Source organism: Lissotriton vulgaris, chromosome 1_1 (genome assembly GCF_964263255.1).
Source record: "Lissotriton vulgaris chromosome 1_1, aLisVul1.2, whole genome shotgun sequence".
Classification (NCBI taxonomy): Eukaryota; Metazoa; Chordata; class Amphibia; order Caudata; family Salamandridae; genus Lissotriton; species Lissotriton vulgaris.
This window is the reverse complement of record NC_141685.1, coordinates 1,417,729,350-1,417,744,049: the sequence shown is the minus strand read 5'-3', so window position 1 is coordinate 1,417,744,049 and position 14,700 is coordinate 1,417,729,350. Positions and strand designations below refer to the sequence as shown.

The 14,700-nt window shown below is 49.6% G+C and overlaps 1 protein-coding gene across 1 annotated transcript in view; it reads left to right on the top strand.

Moving 5' to 3' along the window:
- LRRK2 (leucine rich repeat kinase 2) overlaps window positions 1-14,700 on the top strand; it is a 2,096,839-nt gene that overhangs the window by 1,673,069 nt on the left and 409,070 nt on the right. The window contains exon 43 of the mRNA XM_086967213.1: window positions 5,283-5,383. Coding sequence (XP_086823339.1) covers window positions 5,283-5,383 — 101 coding nt within the window. The remainder of the gene's footprint in view (window positions 1-5,282; window positions 5,384-14,700) is intronic.

Genomic DNA, 14,700 nt, shown 5'->3' with positions numbered 1-14,700 from the left:
ATACACAATATATGCTTTGATTGTCACAAAAGAGACTTCACACATGGTGTATGTAAATAACGCTTGTATTCAACACACACATTATTTAATACAACATGAACATCATGTGTTTCTGGGCATATATCACACATGGAACTTATCACCAGCAGTACTAGGCCTATTGTATTAAAATGACATTAGTCATACTTATACCTGGGAAAGTTCCTACGTTACCCTCCAGCACACTTATGCGGCGCAAAACATTGTCAGACCTAGGCTCACCCTGGCAATTATTATAATTCAGTACCTGGCAAATATTATAATTCAGTACCACAAAGTTATAGGGTGCACCCAAAATCACAGCAATTTCAGAGATGTGTACACATAGATAATTGCAACACTTTTAAGCAACACCGTGGGCAAGGCCACATGGGTAAAAACCTGTGTCAAATGTAGTATTAATTTGGCAAAGAATCAATGTAGAAAGCAACACCGCTGTGCGGTGTAATCAATAACGGGCAGACCACATGCAGTCACTCATACACACACTCAGCATCAATATGCAGTGCCACGGATATCAGGCAGGTCCGTATGGAGCACATCCACACACACACATGCACTCAACACCATAATGTGGTGCAACTGATATCTGGCAGGTCAGTTGATAATGCACATGCAGACCCCGTGGCCTAAGCCCTATTCCACCATTCAGCTAATCTCGACTACCCCACACCCACGGATTGGAAATAAAGAATACCCTCCCCCTGATACTAGGCTGATCGCAGCCGAAATCAAACTTAGTCATGGCCCCAGGGAAAGATGGGGGTAAGTAGCAGGGCTAATTAGGCAGCAGTCGACAAATGGGGGGTTGGTCACAACTGGGGAAGTTCGTCCCCTTGTATTTGGAGCGGAAGCAGGCTGAGGGCAATAGTCATTCAATCAAAGGATTCTACAATGTGCCTTCTGGCACCAGCCCAGTTTTGTGGAGCAAAGGGGGAGATCATGCAGTCTCTTGCCCCACTTCCGATCGCTCTCTGGAGTGTTCTTTAGCTCAGTGAATTACTCTCGCCATTCAGGCCCGATCGGGCAATACTAGCTGTCAACACAAAGTCATCGAGCCGAGTGAGGAGAGGGCAGTTTGTCCATGCACTGAGGGCACAAAAGGAATAAGCGCTGAATGGGGGATAAAGCAGGGGAGCCTCTTGGAAGAAGGAGGCACCAGGTCTGGCACACGTCGATCAAAGTAGCACCCAGGCAGTCGGGGCCCAACGGAACATGAATTCGCTCCTCCATACCTTCCTGGAAATAAGGCGCGTTGATATGAGTTGCACCAGACAGTTTTGATCTCACACAACGAAGAGTTGCAAAATCCGTACCTCCCCGGAAATGAGGCACAACGCTTGGTGCGTGCTGATACAGGTCACCCCATACAATTCAGTTCACACACAACGAACAGTTGCAAAATCCGTACCGCACTAGAAACGAGGCACAATGCCTGGTATGCGTTGATACATGTCACACCACACAATTCTGGTCACACTCACAGACACAAGTTCAGCAGTGCCGCAAGAGGTAGAATGAGGCACTTCTACGGGTACATCCTCCCCTTCGAGGCTCGCAACCTGTTAATCAGACATGACACGCAATGAGCATGCAATTGGTGTATCACACAAGAGAGATGTGGCAAAATCAATGAAGCAGGACACCCAGAGTTCCTCAACTGGTAATTCGGCTCACCACCAACAAGACGCTTAGGTGTGTTGAGGTGCCCACAATGCAGGGGTCTACCTCCTTAGATGCGGGCAATACTTTTGGGGCTCCCCAGAAGTCAGTCCGGTCTCCAGGCATAATCTTAGTTTCACACTCACGCCGTGCTACCAGATCCCGCAGACATTGTGGGCACTTAAGATGGCACCGCTCTCCAGGTGTCACAAGTAGACTTTGTGGATCTCTCCAGGGATGTCTTTGATGTACCTGAGACCTCCACAAGAGAACAGGAGGCAAACCAACTAGCCCTTGTAGAGCACACTTCAGGGTGCCAAACGGCAGCAGGTAGTCGGCCCAGGCCAGCCATTATTCAGGAAGAGTGCATAGTTCCTTCCTATGGCAGCAATCCTGCCTGTGCACACACAATGAAGAATTGTGAATTCCATACCTCCCTGGAAATGATGCACAACTCCTGTTGCTTGTTGATAGAGGTCGCACTACACCATTCAGTTCAAACACAATGAAGAGTTGCAAACTTCGAACCTCTCTGGACATGAGGCACAATGCTTGTAGTGTGCCTTTGAAGTTGGGGATGGTTCAGAGAGTTTCCCTTTAAAACCACAGATGTCCTTCCTAAATTTCAGTTGTCTGCCATGGGGCAGTGGAATGCAGTTCTTAATCTTTAGTAAGGCCATGATCTGGCTTCCCTGATGCCAAGTGTCAAAACCTCTCCCTCCAGTCTATCCAGCCAGACCCTCAACTGGCAGAGGTCTGTTGTTCCATTTGCAAGCCCAGTGTTTATAGCTGTCACTGGGAAATGCATACATAGTGTTTTAGGACAGATAAATGGCAACTTCATAGAAGTAAACACCAGGAGATGATGGACGGATTGCTGAAACTTTTCAGACACTCATGGCTTGGTCGTTCAGTCTGGACTGTTCCCATGAGGCACAGGGTCATGACTGATTTGCATATATCTGTGTCTGAACTGGGGTGGTGAATGAGCTGATGAATGATGATGGATTCAACTCAGATCTGTGACTGGGGTGAGTGTCTGAAAGATTTTAGCGCTCCTTCCATCATGTCCTCGTGCTTGCTTTGTTCACTTTATAGAAGTGGCCTTTCTAAGCTGTTAACGACAAATCCACCTTTACCACAGGAGAGGGTTTGTCATTGTGAATCCAATGATAGGAAACATTATGAGGCTGCTGCACTGCAACCCACTATTGCCACTTTAAGTAATTTCCACCATTCACCCATGTTAACCTATGGGAAGGGCAAACCTCATAGGTAGTGAAAACACACATGTGTATTCTTCTCTAGCTGGGCAGGGAACACATATGTGTACCTGCCCTGACTTTCATCTACCACTTGCTTCACCCCTTATGACTTACACCAGGAATGCCCTATTTGTAGTGAAAGGTCCTGGTTTAGTAAGGCCAACCTGATCATAAGTGCAATTGCACACACACAGGCCTGCAATGGCAGGCTTGATACATGTTTAAAAACATTTACAGTGGGAAAGGTCCCAGAGCCCTAAGACCAATAAAAGACCATCAGCAAAACCCATGAGAAAAAAAAAGTTTAGGAAAACACTATCTCAAGCATGTCAGGTCTAACAGTGTATCACCCTGGTATAAAGTGTAGAGAAAATGAAGTACATAGATCATGGTTACAGGTAATCTGGTCTAGTAGTATGAATGATGGTACCCATTTCCTCCAGCCTTGGTAGCTCAGTGACATAAGCAGTCCATATGCTGATGTTTCGATCCGTAAGTTGAGACTTGACAAGTTCATCAACAGGACTGGTGTCTGGGGACGTTGAGGAAGCAACACTTAGGGACTGATTCATTGAGACTGAAATGCAGCCTTTGTAGAACCAGTCAATTGGCATTTGTAGAGCGTGGCACTGTCGCCCCCTGGGGTTGTCTGGGCGCTGGGATGTGACGTCTCCGTTGAAAAGCCAGGTCTTGAGGCAATGGCAGAAAGAGGGTAGAAACAAACAGAAAAAGACAAAACAAAGGGCAGAAAATCGAGCAGGAAAAGGCAAGAGGCCAGAAAAAGGAGCACCAAAGGCAAAACAGAGGGCAGAAAAACGAGCAGAAAGGCAAAAGAGGACAGAAAAGGGCACAACAGAGGGCAGAAAAATGAGCTGAAAAGGGCAAACAAAAGGCTGGAAAACGAGCAGAAAAGACAAAACGAAGTGCAGAAAAACAGGCAAAAAAGACAAAACAGTGGGCAGAAAAAGGCAAAGCAGAGGGCAGATAAACTAGGTGAATGGCAAAACAGAGTAAGAAACAAGCAGAGGAGGAACAAACAGAGGGCAGCAGATAGACAGCAGAGTGGAGCGGACTGTGGGCAAGCTGGACAGGAGATCTGTTGCAGGGGGAGTTGGCACAGGGTCCTGCGAGGAAGATGAGTTGCAGATTAGTGGTCTGGTCAAGCTCTGTGTACAATCCAGGCAGAAATTCCAAGGAAGCACTTGGGTCTCATGTGTGTGATGTCAGTCTTCACGAGGAAGTGATGGAATGGGCCTGGTGGAATTGGGAATTAAACTGGAACAGGGGTCACCCTCTCTTATGGCTTTAGCACTGGTGGTGCTCAGTACGGCTATCATGTTTTGTGCCTCCACACACCATGACCACCTCCTCGGATTCTTTCACTAACACCGGGCAAACGTTCCCCTCATCTCTCCAATCATTAGTTATTGCTAAACACATCGGCCCCTCTGAGGTCAGCTCCCCCTCCACGTTAGCCCCCAGTGCGGCCGCACCAGTCACACTCCCCCTGGTCACCCTCTATGTGTGGACGCAGGATAATATCTGGCCTGACATGGGGAGGTCAAGCCGCCACAATGGGCAGCAAAAGTGGAACATATTGAACTCACTATATACAGAGTCAAAGGCAGGATGGCTCTGGAATCTCTGCTGAACTGGAGTGCATTTTAGTAATATCATCAGAGACTTCAAGAAGAACTCTGCGTTGTGTGAGGTAATGTTTCTGTGCTGTGGGCTAATGCTGGTACAAGTAGGGAAATGCATTACTTTAACCCGTGAGGAGTGACTCTTCGCAGATCTGACTGGCATGATTGTCTCTGAAATCTCGTTGGGGTTCTTTTCACCCCAAAATGGTCTTGTGTTTTTCCAGCAACTTATGTGAGTGCCAGTCAAAGTCTTATGCAGTGTTGTGTTTGTGACTCTTGTCTGGGGTTTCTGTTCCTTAAGTTGGTTCTTATACAGCCTGTGCCAGTCTAATTACTGTTCCCTCATCTAATTTGTGGCTTTAATCCGTCACGAGTAATGTTTGTTATCTTTAAAGTTCTGTGAACAATTGCAGACGAGACCTAGATGTTGGTCATGTGCATGTGCCAAAACAGGTGAGGTAACTGGTTCTTGCATCGAACCAATTTGGAAATGTATGTTCCGCAATTGTGAGTACGTTGTACAGATACCGCACTGTATTGCTCATGCTTTTGTAATAATATGATGCAGGCAAATATTTCATTTGGTGAACAATAAAACCTTTTAATACATTGGGTTAATCATCTCCTATACTAAAAATTTTTAACAACTGCAGCGTGCTTTCTATTGTTACAGATCCTGTGAAGGAGTATAACTGCACGCCTTGGCCTGAAGTTGAAGATTTGATAAAATATTGTATGAAAGAAAATCCTGAGGATAGGCCAACCTCTGCAAAGGTATCAGCCAAATATGTTTATTTGTGGGTGGTTAACTGGTATATTGGTAATGCATGACAAATTCAATCATTTCAATTTAGATTTTCAATGACTGAGCAATTAAAAAGTTTGAATTTCTTACTGTGACAATAAACATTGCATCTGACACGTTAGTGATAGATTCCTTACCTTAGAATATCCCCAGGCGTCAGACTGGATCCGGAAACTTTTGCGTAGCAGTACCCTTGCGCGTCGGTAGGCGTCGTCTGAGGCTCCGTGTCAGTCGTCGGAGTCGTGGGCGCCGTGATGATGTCGTCGGAGTACTTAGACGCCGCCTCCGCGTGCTGACGTCAGTTCTTCTTTTTTCCGCGCCAGCCTGCGCATATCTGGAAAGAGCAGTTACCCAAAGTCACTTTTTGACTAACTTTTTGATCTCTTTTGATCATTTTTCAAAGTCTAACGACTCCGATCGGTGCCGCAGGGATGACCGGTTTTAAACAATGTGAGGAGTGCGACCGCACAATGTCGGTCACTGGCCCCCACCACTTGTGTTTGACCTGTTTAGGCATCAACCACGACGACAAGGCCTGCTCCGACTGCCGAGCCCTATCTCCGAAAGCCAAGCAGGAGCAGTCCCGCAGGCGACTCGAACTCCAGCAGTCAGCCCTGCGCCGCGTGAGGTCCCGGTCCCACGGGAGGTCAAAGGAAAGGTTGCGGGGAAGGAGCCACCACAGCTCCAGGAGTCGGCACCACTCCTCCGGGTCGAAGTCGTCGTCGGGTAAGAAACACAAGAAGTCGAATAGACGTCATCGCTCTTCTGACTCCTCCCGACGCTCGCGCGATGGGGCCGGGGGTTCGGGTGACACCGCCCACGCGGCTCCTTCGGAGTCGCGGGCTTCTCGTCCCGCCCCACACCCTCCGGTCCCTGGGCAGGACGCGACGCCGGAGGAGATTGAGCGCTTCCTCATGGCCATGAGGTCCCTTTCTCCTCCGACGGGCTCCGCGGCGCCTTCGGGCCCAGCAGACCCATCTAAGGGCTCTAGCGGGTCGGGGGCTTCGACCCCGACGCCGTCGGGTGCTTCGGCCCCGACGCCGCCGGCGCCTTCGGGCCCGGCGCTGCAGGGCCCCACGGTCCCGACACCGCCGGTGCCTTCGGGCCCGGCGCCGCAAGGCCCAGCGGCTCCGGCGCCGCTGGCGCCTTCGGGCCCGGTGCTGCGGGACGCCTCTGGCCCTTCCTCGGGCTCTGGATCATCACCGGTGGACCTTACGACCCCCCCGGCGTCGCTCCGTCAGGTGTCACCTCCGGCGCTGGGCACCGCATCCGACGCCGTTTGGAGATTTCCACTTCTACGAACCAAACCCATTCAATTACAACCCTGAGTCTCAGGAGATGGGTGAAGAGGAGGATTGGGAGGGGTCTGAGGACCCTCTGACCAAGGAGTGTCAGTCTCAAGAGGACTGGGCAGGAGACCTTGGGGAGGCCAGTGGCCTGGACACCTCTCCAGACACTGGTTTTGTCTCTCCTCCTACCGTGGCTTCGGAGGAGGGGGCTACCTATGGTGTGGTGTTGACGAGGGCTGCCAAGGCCTTGGGCCTTGAGCTCCCCGTCTCGGCCGTGAGGACTAACCTCCTCACAGAGGTCCTTAAACCGCAGTCATGCTCGGCTGAGCCTCTGCTGCCCTTTAATGAGGCCTTGACCGACGTTCTTTTGGGCTCTTGGTCCAGGCCCGCTACGGGTTCGCCCATAGCTAGGAACTTGGCCAGACGCCACCGCCATGTTTCCTGTCCTCCCACCCCACCCCTGATATTCTGGTCATCCAGGCCTCTAATTCCCAGACCGCATTTCCGACGGCTCCGCCGGACAGTGAATCCAAGAGGTATGAGAATTATGGTAAAAAGATATTCTCCTCCCTTAGTTTGGGACTGCGGTCTTCCAACACCGCATGCCTCTTGGGCCGCTACACCCACTCTCTGTGGAAGACGGTGGCGGAGGTGCTGCCAGAGTGCCTGTTGGAGGTGCGGGCCAAACTCGGCCAAGCCCTTGTGGAGGGCCGAAATGCAGCCAAGTATTCGATCAGTTGTGGGCTGGATACCACCGACTCGCTAGGCAGAGTGATGGCTACGACGGTGGTGGTGAGACGCCACGCCTGGCTGAGATCCGCCAATTTTTCGGCAGATGTCCAGAACACTCTGATGGACATGTTGTTCGATGGCCGTCGCCTTTTTGGTGACAAGGCAGACCACGCACTTGAGCGCTTTAAGGACTGCAGGGCTACGGCCAAGTCCTTGGGCCTCTCGGCCCGCGCCAGCAAACGGGTGCCTTTCGCTCCTTTCGTGGCCAAGGAAGGGGCGTTCCAACACGTGCCGCCAGCCACTCGCCGCAGACTACCATCCAGCGCGGCGGCGGCCGTGGAAACCGCTGCGGAGGCGGTCTGGGAAACCGGCGAGGTCAGTCCACACCTTCCCCCGCAGCATCCGCCTCTAAACCCTCCTAGTCCGTGCTTTTCGGCCCATGTGACACCAGTGGGAGGCAGGGTTCGCCATCACCACTCTCACTGGCGCACTGTCACTTCGGACAGGTGGGTGCTGCAGATCGTCCGGAGGGGCTACTCCCTCCCCTTCGAGACGACTCCTCAAGCCATGCCACCGCAACGCCACCGCGTATCGTGGGATCACTTGCGGCTCCTGCAGGAGGAAGTTTCGGCCCTCTTGGCCAAGGGGGCCATCGAGCGCATTCCCGGGCCAGAAGGAGGACGTGGTTGCTACTCCCACTACTTTCTGGTACCCAAGAAGGGCAAAGGGGGCCTACGCCCGATCTTGGATCTGAGGAACGTCAACGGCTTCCTCCGGAAGGAGAAGTTCAAATTGCTGACTCTGGCCTTAGCTGTCCTAGACCCAGGAGACTGGATGGTAGCGTTGGACTTGCAGGACGCATATTTCCACATCCCGGTCCTGCCGGCCCATCGGCATTACCTGCGGTTCACGGTAGGCCACGAGCACTTTCAGTTTACCATGCTCCCTTCGGCCTTACCAGCGCCCCACGGGTGTTCACAAAGGTGATGGCGGTGGTCGCAGCTCATCTGCGCAGGTTGGGGGTCTCAGTCTTCCCCTACCTCGACGACTGGTTGTTGAAGGCGGGCTCGCCCCAGACAGTCGTCAGCCACCTCCAGACTACGGCGGATCTCCTGCACCAGCTGGGGTTCCCCATCAATGTGCCGAAGTCAAACCTGTGTCCCTCTCAGAAGCTCCTTTTCATCGGAGCGGTTCTCGACTCGGCGCAGTTTCGGTTTACCCGCCCGAACAGCGGGTTCCGGATATACAGGCCCTGATTCCAATCTTCCGGCCTTTATCCCGGGTTTCGGTCAGGTTGACGCTGCGGCTTCTGGGGCTGATGGCCTCCTGCATCCTTCTGGTGCATCACGCACGGTGGCGGATGCGGGCTCTACAGTGGGACCTGAAGTTTCAGTGGGCCCAGCATCAGGGCAACCTGTCCGACCATGTCCTGATCTCAGAGGGCACTGCGAGACAGCTGCAGTGGTGGCTCACGGACCACGATTGGGTCAACTCTCCCTTCCTCAACCGGAGCACGTAGTTGTGATGGACGCGTCCCTCCAGGGCTGGGGAGGCCACATGGGAGAGGCGGAGATCAGAGGCCTCTGGTCTCCAGCGGTGTCTGGTTCCATATCAACCTTTTGGAGCTGCGGGCGATTCGTCTGGCACTGAAGGCATTCCTCCCGTCTGTCCGAGGGAGTGTAGTGCAGGTGTTCACGGACAACACCACCGCCATGTGGTACTGCAACAAATAAGGCGGGGTGGGGTCGTGGACCCTTTGCCAGGAGGCTCTGCGCCTCTGGCAATGGCTGGAACATCAGGGCGTGAATCTGGTGGTTCAACACCTGCCAGGTTCTCTGAACGCCAGGGCGGACGAACTCAGCCACCGGTGCATGATGGATCATGAATGGCGTCTGAACTTTGACGTGGCGCAAGGTCTCTTTCTGCAGTGGGGAGAGCCTTGGTTAGATCTATTCGCCACCGAAGAGAACGCGCAATGTCATCAGTTCTGCGCGTTGGAATTTCCAAGGCGGCACTCGCTCGGAGACACTTTTCGTCGCGAGTGGAGTTGCGGTCTGTTGTACACCTTTCCGCCTATACCACTTCTGTCCAGAGTGCTGAAGAAGATCAAGCGTGACCGGGCACAAGTCATCCTTGTGGCTTCGGACTGGGCACAAAGGTACTGGTATCCCGAGCTACTCAGTATGTCAGTCGATCCCCCGGTTCGTCTGCCTCTTCAGGAGGACCTTTCTTTCGCAGCAGCAGGGGACGGTCCTCCACCTGAACCTGTCCAGTCTCCACCTCCATGCTTGGAGATTGAGCGGCGACAGTTGAGGCCATTTGACTTGCCTCCTGAAGTCTGTAACATCATTCTGGCACGCAGGCGTCCCTCCACAAAGTCGGTATACGCCTGCAGGTGGAACAGATTTGTAGCATGGTGCACAGCAAAGGCTGTGGATCCCCTTAATGCCCCTCTTTCTGAGGTTCTCCTCTTTCTTCTTTCTCTTGCCCAGCAGGGCTCTGCTCTGGGCACCATCAAGGGCTGTCTTTCAGCTCTTTCAGCCTTTCTGAGGCTGCCTGATCAACCTTCTTTGTTCAAGTCCCCTATAGTTAATCGTTTTCTGAAGGGCATCACACACACGTTCCCTCCTGTTCCCTTCGTGATGCCTCAGTGGGACTTGAACCTGGTTCTTACATTCCTGATGTGCGCTCCCTTTGAGCCACTTCATGACTGTTCTCTTAGCCTTCTCTCCTTGAAGACTGCCTTCCTGGTTGCCATCACCTCTGCCAGGAGAGTGAGGGAGCTCCAGGCTCTATCTTGTAAGCCTCCTTTCCTTTCAGTCCATCCGGACAAAGTTGTGTTACGGACAAGACCTTCCTTCCTACCCAAGGTAGTCACGGCCTTCCACATTGGGCAATCCATCACCTTGCCCACCTTCTTTCTGCCTCCGCATCCCTCGAGAGAGGAAGAGAGGCTCCACCGTCTGGACCCAAAACGTGCGCTCTCATTTTATTTGAATCGCACACAACAGTTCCGGGTGGATGACCAACTCTTTGTTGGGTACGCGGGCGCTAAGAAAGGGAAAGCGGTGCACAAGCGGACCATCTCTTGGTGGATCATCTTGTGTATCCAGGCGTGTTACTTCCTGGCTAAGAAGGAACAACCTGTGGGGCTGAGGGCTCATTCCACTCGAGCCACAGCAACTACAACTGCCTTGGGCCGAGGTGTGCCCTTGCAGGACATTTGCCAGGCGGCTACGTGGGCCTCGTTTCACACGTTCGCACGACATTATTGCCTGGACAGTCAAGTCCGGAGGGATGGCTACTTTGGCCGTTCCGTCCTCCAGGACTTTCTGGTGTGATTATTGGTTCGCAGACCCACCACCACGGGGTTGGTATTGCTGGGGTATCTATTCTAAGGTAAGGAATCAATCACTGGGGAAACTAGAAAAGATAACCTGGAGAGAAGGGGACTTGATGATACCAATGGATATCACAAGCTTGTACACCAGTATTGCACATCCCCAAGGGTTGGAGGCGACGCGATACTATTTGAGTAACAGAAGCTAAATACACCGAACACAACAATATATATTCTTGAGATTTTGTTTACACAATAATATCTTTATCTTTGAGGATCAGCACTTCCAACAGGTGTCAGGGACTGCAATGGGAACCTGCTTCGCCCCCAGCTACGCAAATTTATTCGTGGGCTGGTGGGAGGAGCAGGTGGCCTGGGCAGCAGACAAGGGGTCATGGACGGAGAAGATAGTCACCTGGCACAGGTATATAGATGACCTCTTCATTATTTGGAGGGGTCCAAGAGATAGTGCTGAGGAGTATATAAGATTATTGAATAACAATATTTACAACTTGGAATTCACGGTGGAGATGAGCACTCAGTCTCCCAACTTCTTAGATCTGGAAGTGACAGTTGTTGAAAACAAGATATGTACCAAGTTGTATCGTAAACTCACTGCGGGTAATTCGATCTTACATGCCCGCAGTGGACACCCTCCTAGACTGATAAATAGCATCCCATATGGAGAGTTACTCCGTATAAAGAGGAATAACACACGTGAAACAGACTTTCAGAGGGATGCGGGAGAATGTGTAAAAAGATTCCGTAAACGGGGGTACAGTGTACAGACTTTTAAGGGGGCTAAAACTAGAGTGGACCATCTGAAAAGGGAGAAACTACTAGAACCTCGTACTGAGGGTAGAGAAAAGAAAGACAAGAAGGTAGGGTTTAGAATGATTACCACCTTCTCGAAAGATGCCACAAGACTCAGACAAATATTCAGGAAACATTGGGGCCTGCTTCAGATGGACCCTGCTACAGATGGACCCTATTATTGGAATGGTCATTCCAAGGAGACCCCTCCTAACGTTCCGTAAAGCCAGGTCACTCAGAGACAGCCTCACGTGTAGTTATAAGAAAAAGGAACAGAAAGGATTTGCGAAGGAGGTTAGAGGTTTTCATCCCTGTAGAAAATGCAAAGCCTGTGTGAGTGTGTGAGAAGTAAGAAAGTGGCTACCTACAAATACCAGGAATAGAGAAACCAAAGATGATAAACAAATTCCAAACTTGTACTACTCCCTACACGGTGTACTGTTTGCAGTGCCGGTTCGGGTTGAAGTACGTAGGAAGCACTATACACCAGGCCAAGATTAGAGTATTAGAACATGCCAGGGCCATAACTAATGGCGATTTGACATATCCAGTGGCGCGGCATTTCAAGACTCTATATAATGGTAACAGGGACCTGCTAACGTACTTTTGTTTAGATCATGTACCTTTGAACCCTAGGCGGGGGGATAGACTTATGATCCTTAGAAGGTTGGAATCGAGGTACATAATTGACCTCCAGACGAAGGCTCCAGGAGGTCTTAATACACATGAAGAATTGGCTGTACATTTGGGTGACTAGGCAGCTGTGGAAAAGGATGTGAAACTGATGAAATTTGATTGTTTGGTAATGAACAGATTTTAATGGTGAAATGCAGTTGATGGTGATTTAGGACATTGATCACGGACAGTATTTGTCCATTGAGGAACAGGATCACATGGAGTGAGATAGCTCGACATGACATAGGCCCATTCACGGGCTACATGATGATAATGTAGGAAAGTAATACTTTCGATAGCCCATCTATGGGCAGTATTTGCACGCAATTTAACTGCGCGAGTTTGGTAAAAATGGTAACAAGGTGGGCACTGATGAAATGTGACCCTAATATAAATAAGATGCCATTTTAGGAATATGTCAGAATGAGGATCTTTGTCGATTTACAATATCTCCATGCAAAGTGTAACTGACTGATTGCATGTTCCAAGATGGCGACCACGAACTGGTGATATGGTCCGTTAACAATGTCAATGAAATGTAAACATTAAAAAAACGCAGTTTCGGCACCGCCATGTTACCATCGACGAAGGCGAAGGGCGAAACGCGTCTGGACACCGTGAGCTCAGCAATAAATTTTTTGAGCTTGCCACCCTGAGTGCTTGTCTTCTTTGCGGGGTACACTGCGGGAATTTTGGAGCGAAAATATATATATATACATATATATATATAAAAGCTCAAATTCCTCGTTTTTTGGAAAGGATTACCGCACTCACGGGGTGCGTTTGTGTTCATGACACCGTAGGTGTGGCATGCTAGTAAAGTTTCAAGCATGTATAGGACTCTTTTTAGCGCGTTTATTCAAATGTATTGAATGTTGATGTGCTTTGTTTATGCAACATTGAGAATTCCAAAATGGCGCTCATGATGTGCATAGGGGTAATTGTCCCTTCTTGATGTCTATACATGCTTGAAACTTTATTAGCATGCCACATCTACGGTGTCATGAACACCGACGAAGGCTACACGACGAAACACGTTTGTTCGAGCAGTAAGAAAATAAAGAAATCTGCAAACGCCCCCCGTGAGTGCGGTAATTCTTTAGAAAAGAACGAGGAATTTGAGCTTTCATGTATTGCGGCTATCCACGACTGCTACTAGCCCCCGCCTGAGAGTGCTCCATTACGAGGTGGAGACGGAGCGTGTTTTATATATATATATACATATATATATATATATATATATATATATATATATATATATATATATATTCAAAGTTCACAAAGAATAAGCCATGCTCACTCGGAGGGGAAATTTCAATCACCAGGTTTAATCGATGATACGGTGATTGAAATTTCCCCTCCGAATGCGCATGGCTTATTCTTTGTGAACTATGAACATTTCGTACCGGCTTGGGTTCCTGCCGGAATTGCGCCAACTGACGAAGGGATTGATCCCAGAAGGACCTACATCTTGCAAAGCATATATATATATATATATATATATATATATATATATATATACACAATTCTATATCGCTTCCAAGGCTGTTTATAGATTTTAAAATAACCTTTGTTCAATGTTGCTCAATTTTCCAACCTGGGACGGATAGAGAGCTGGGTAGGCCTTGTTGGCATTCAGGATGCTGCCCGACTGATTACCGCCGACAGCTGTTTATTGTTGCCAGCTGTGCGCCCTACGGTTGATGCCAGTTCCCAGGTTGGTGCTAATAACAGAGTGGGCATGGTCTATTCCCCAAACAGTGGAGGAGACTGTGGAGGATGTGCTTAATCCGCCAAGTTTCCTGTTTCCTTATAACACTTCACAGGGTAATAAGTCTTTAAAGAATGTCGGTCAATTTCAGAACAATTTGAGCTGTTAATGTCGCTTTCAACTCTGCGAAGTTATCCCTTTAACTTCTTGATAGACAAAGTGACAGGATCTCCTAAGTAAAAAAACAAAAATTAAAAGTGCCGAAGCCTCCGACAATAACACGATTCAGAGATATTGCAAACATATAATATTCACAAGATAAAAACATAAACGTGAGTGATTAGTGCAGATTACAAGTGTAATACATCTATTTTACACATTGTGATAAAAAATAACTCGTTGACATTATTTGAGTTGGAAAAGATCCCATGTACGTATCGAATGTATGTAAACACGTCTTGTGCCAGTCAACTGTCTGGCAAAATTATAGCTAACCTTCTGATGCGAAGGTCGTCTTCGTCTTCGTTTAGGGCCACTGCAATTGTTCCACTGAGGAGGACCGACTTATGGGGCAGAGTTGACTAATTTATGTGCTAAGAAAAGGCAATTATGTGGTTTAATGCTGCACATTTTGTGACAGTATTACTTAATTCTTTGGTCATTATTACACAGTGGGCTTTCTGGGCAAAGGTTTCACCGTATTAGAACCCGAGTTTGATCCCCAAA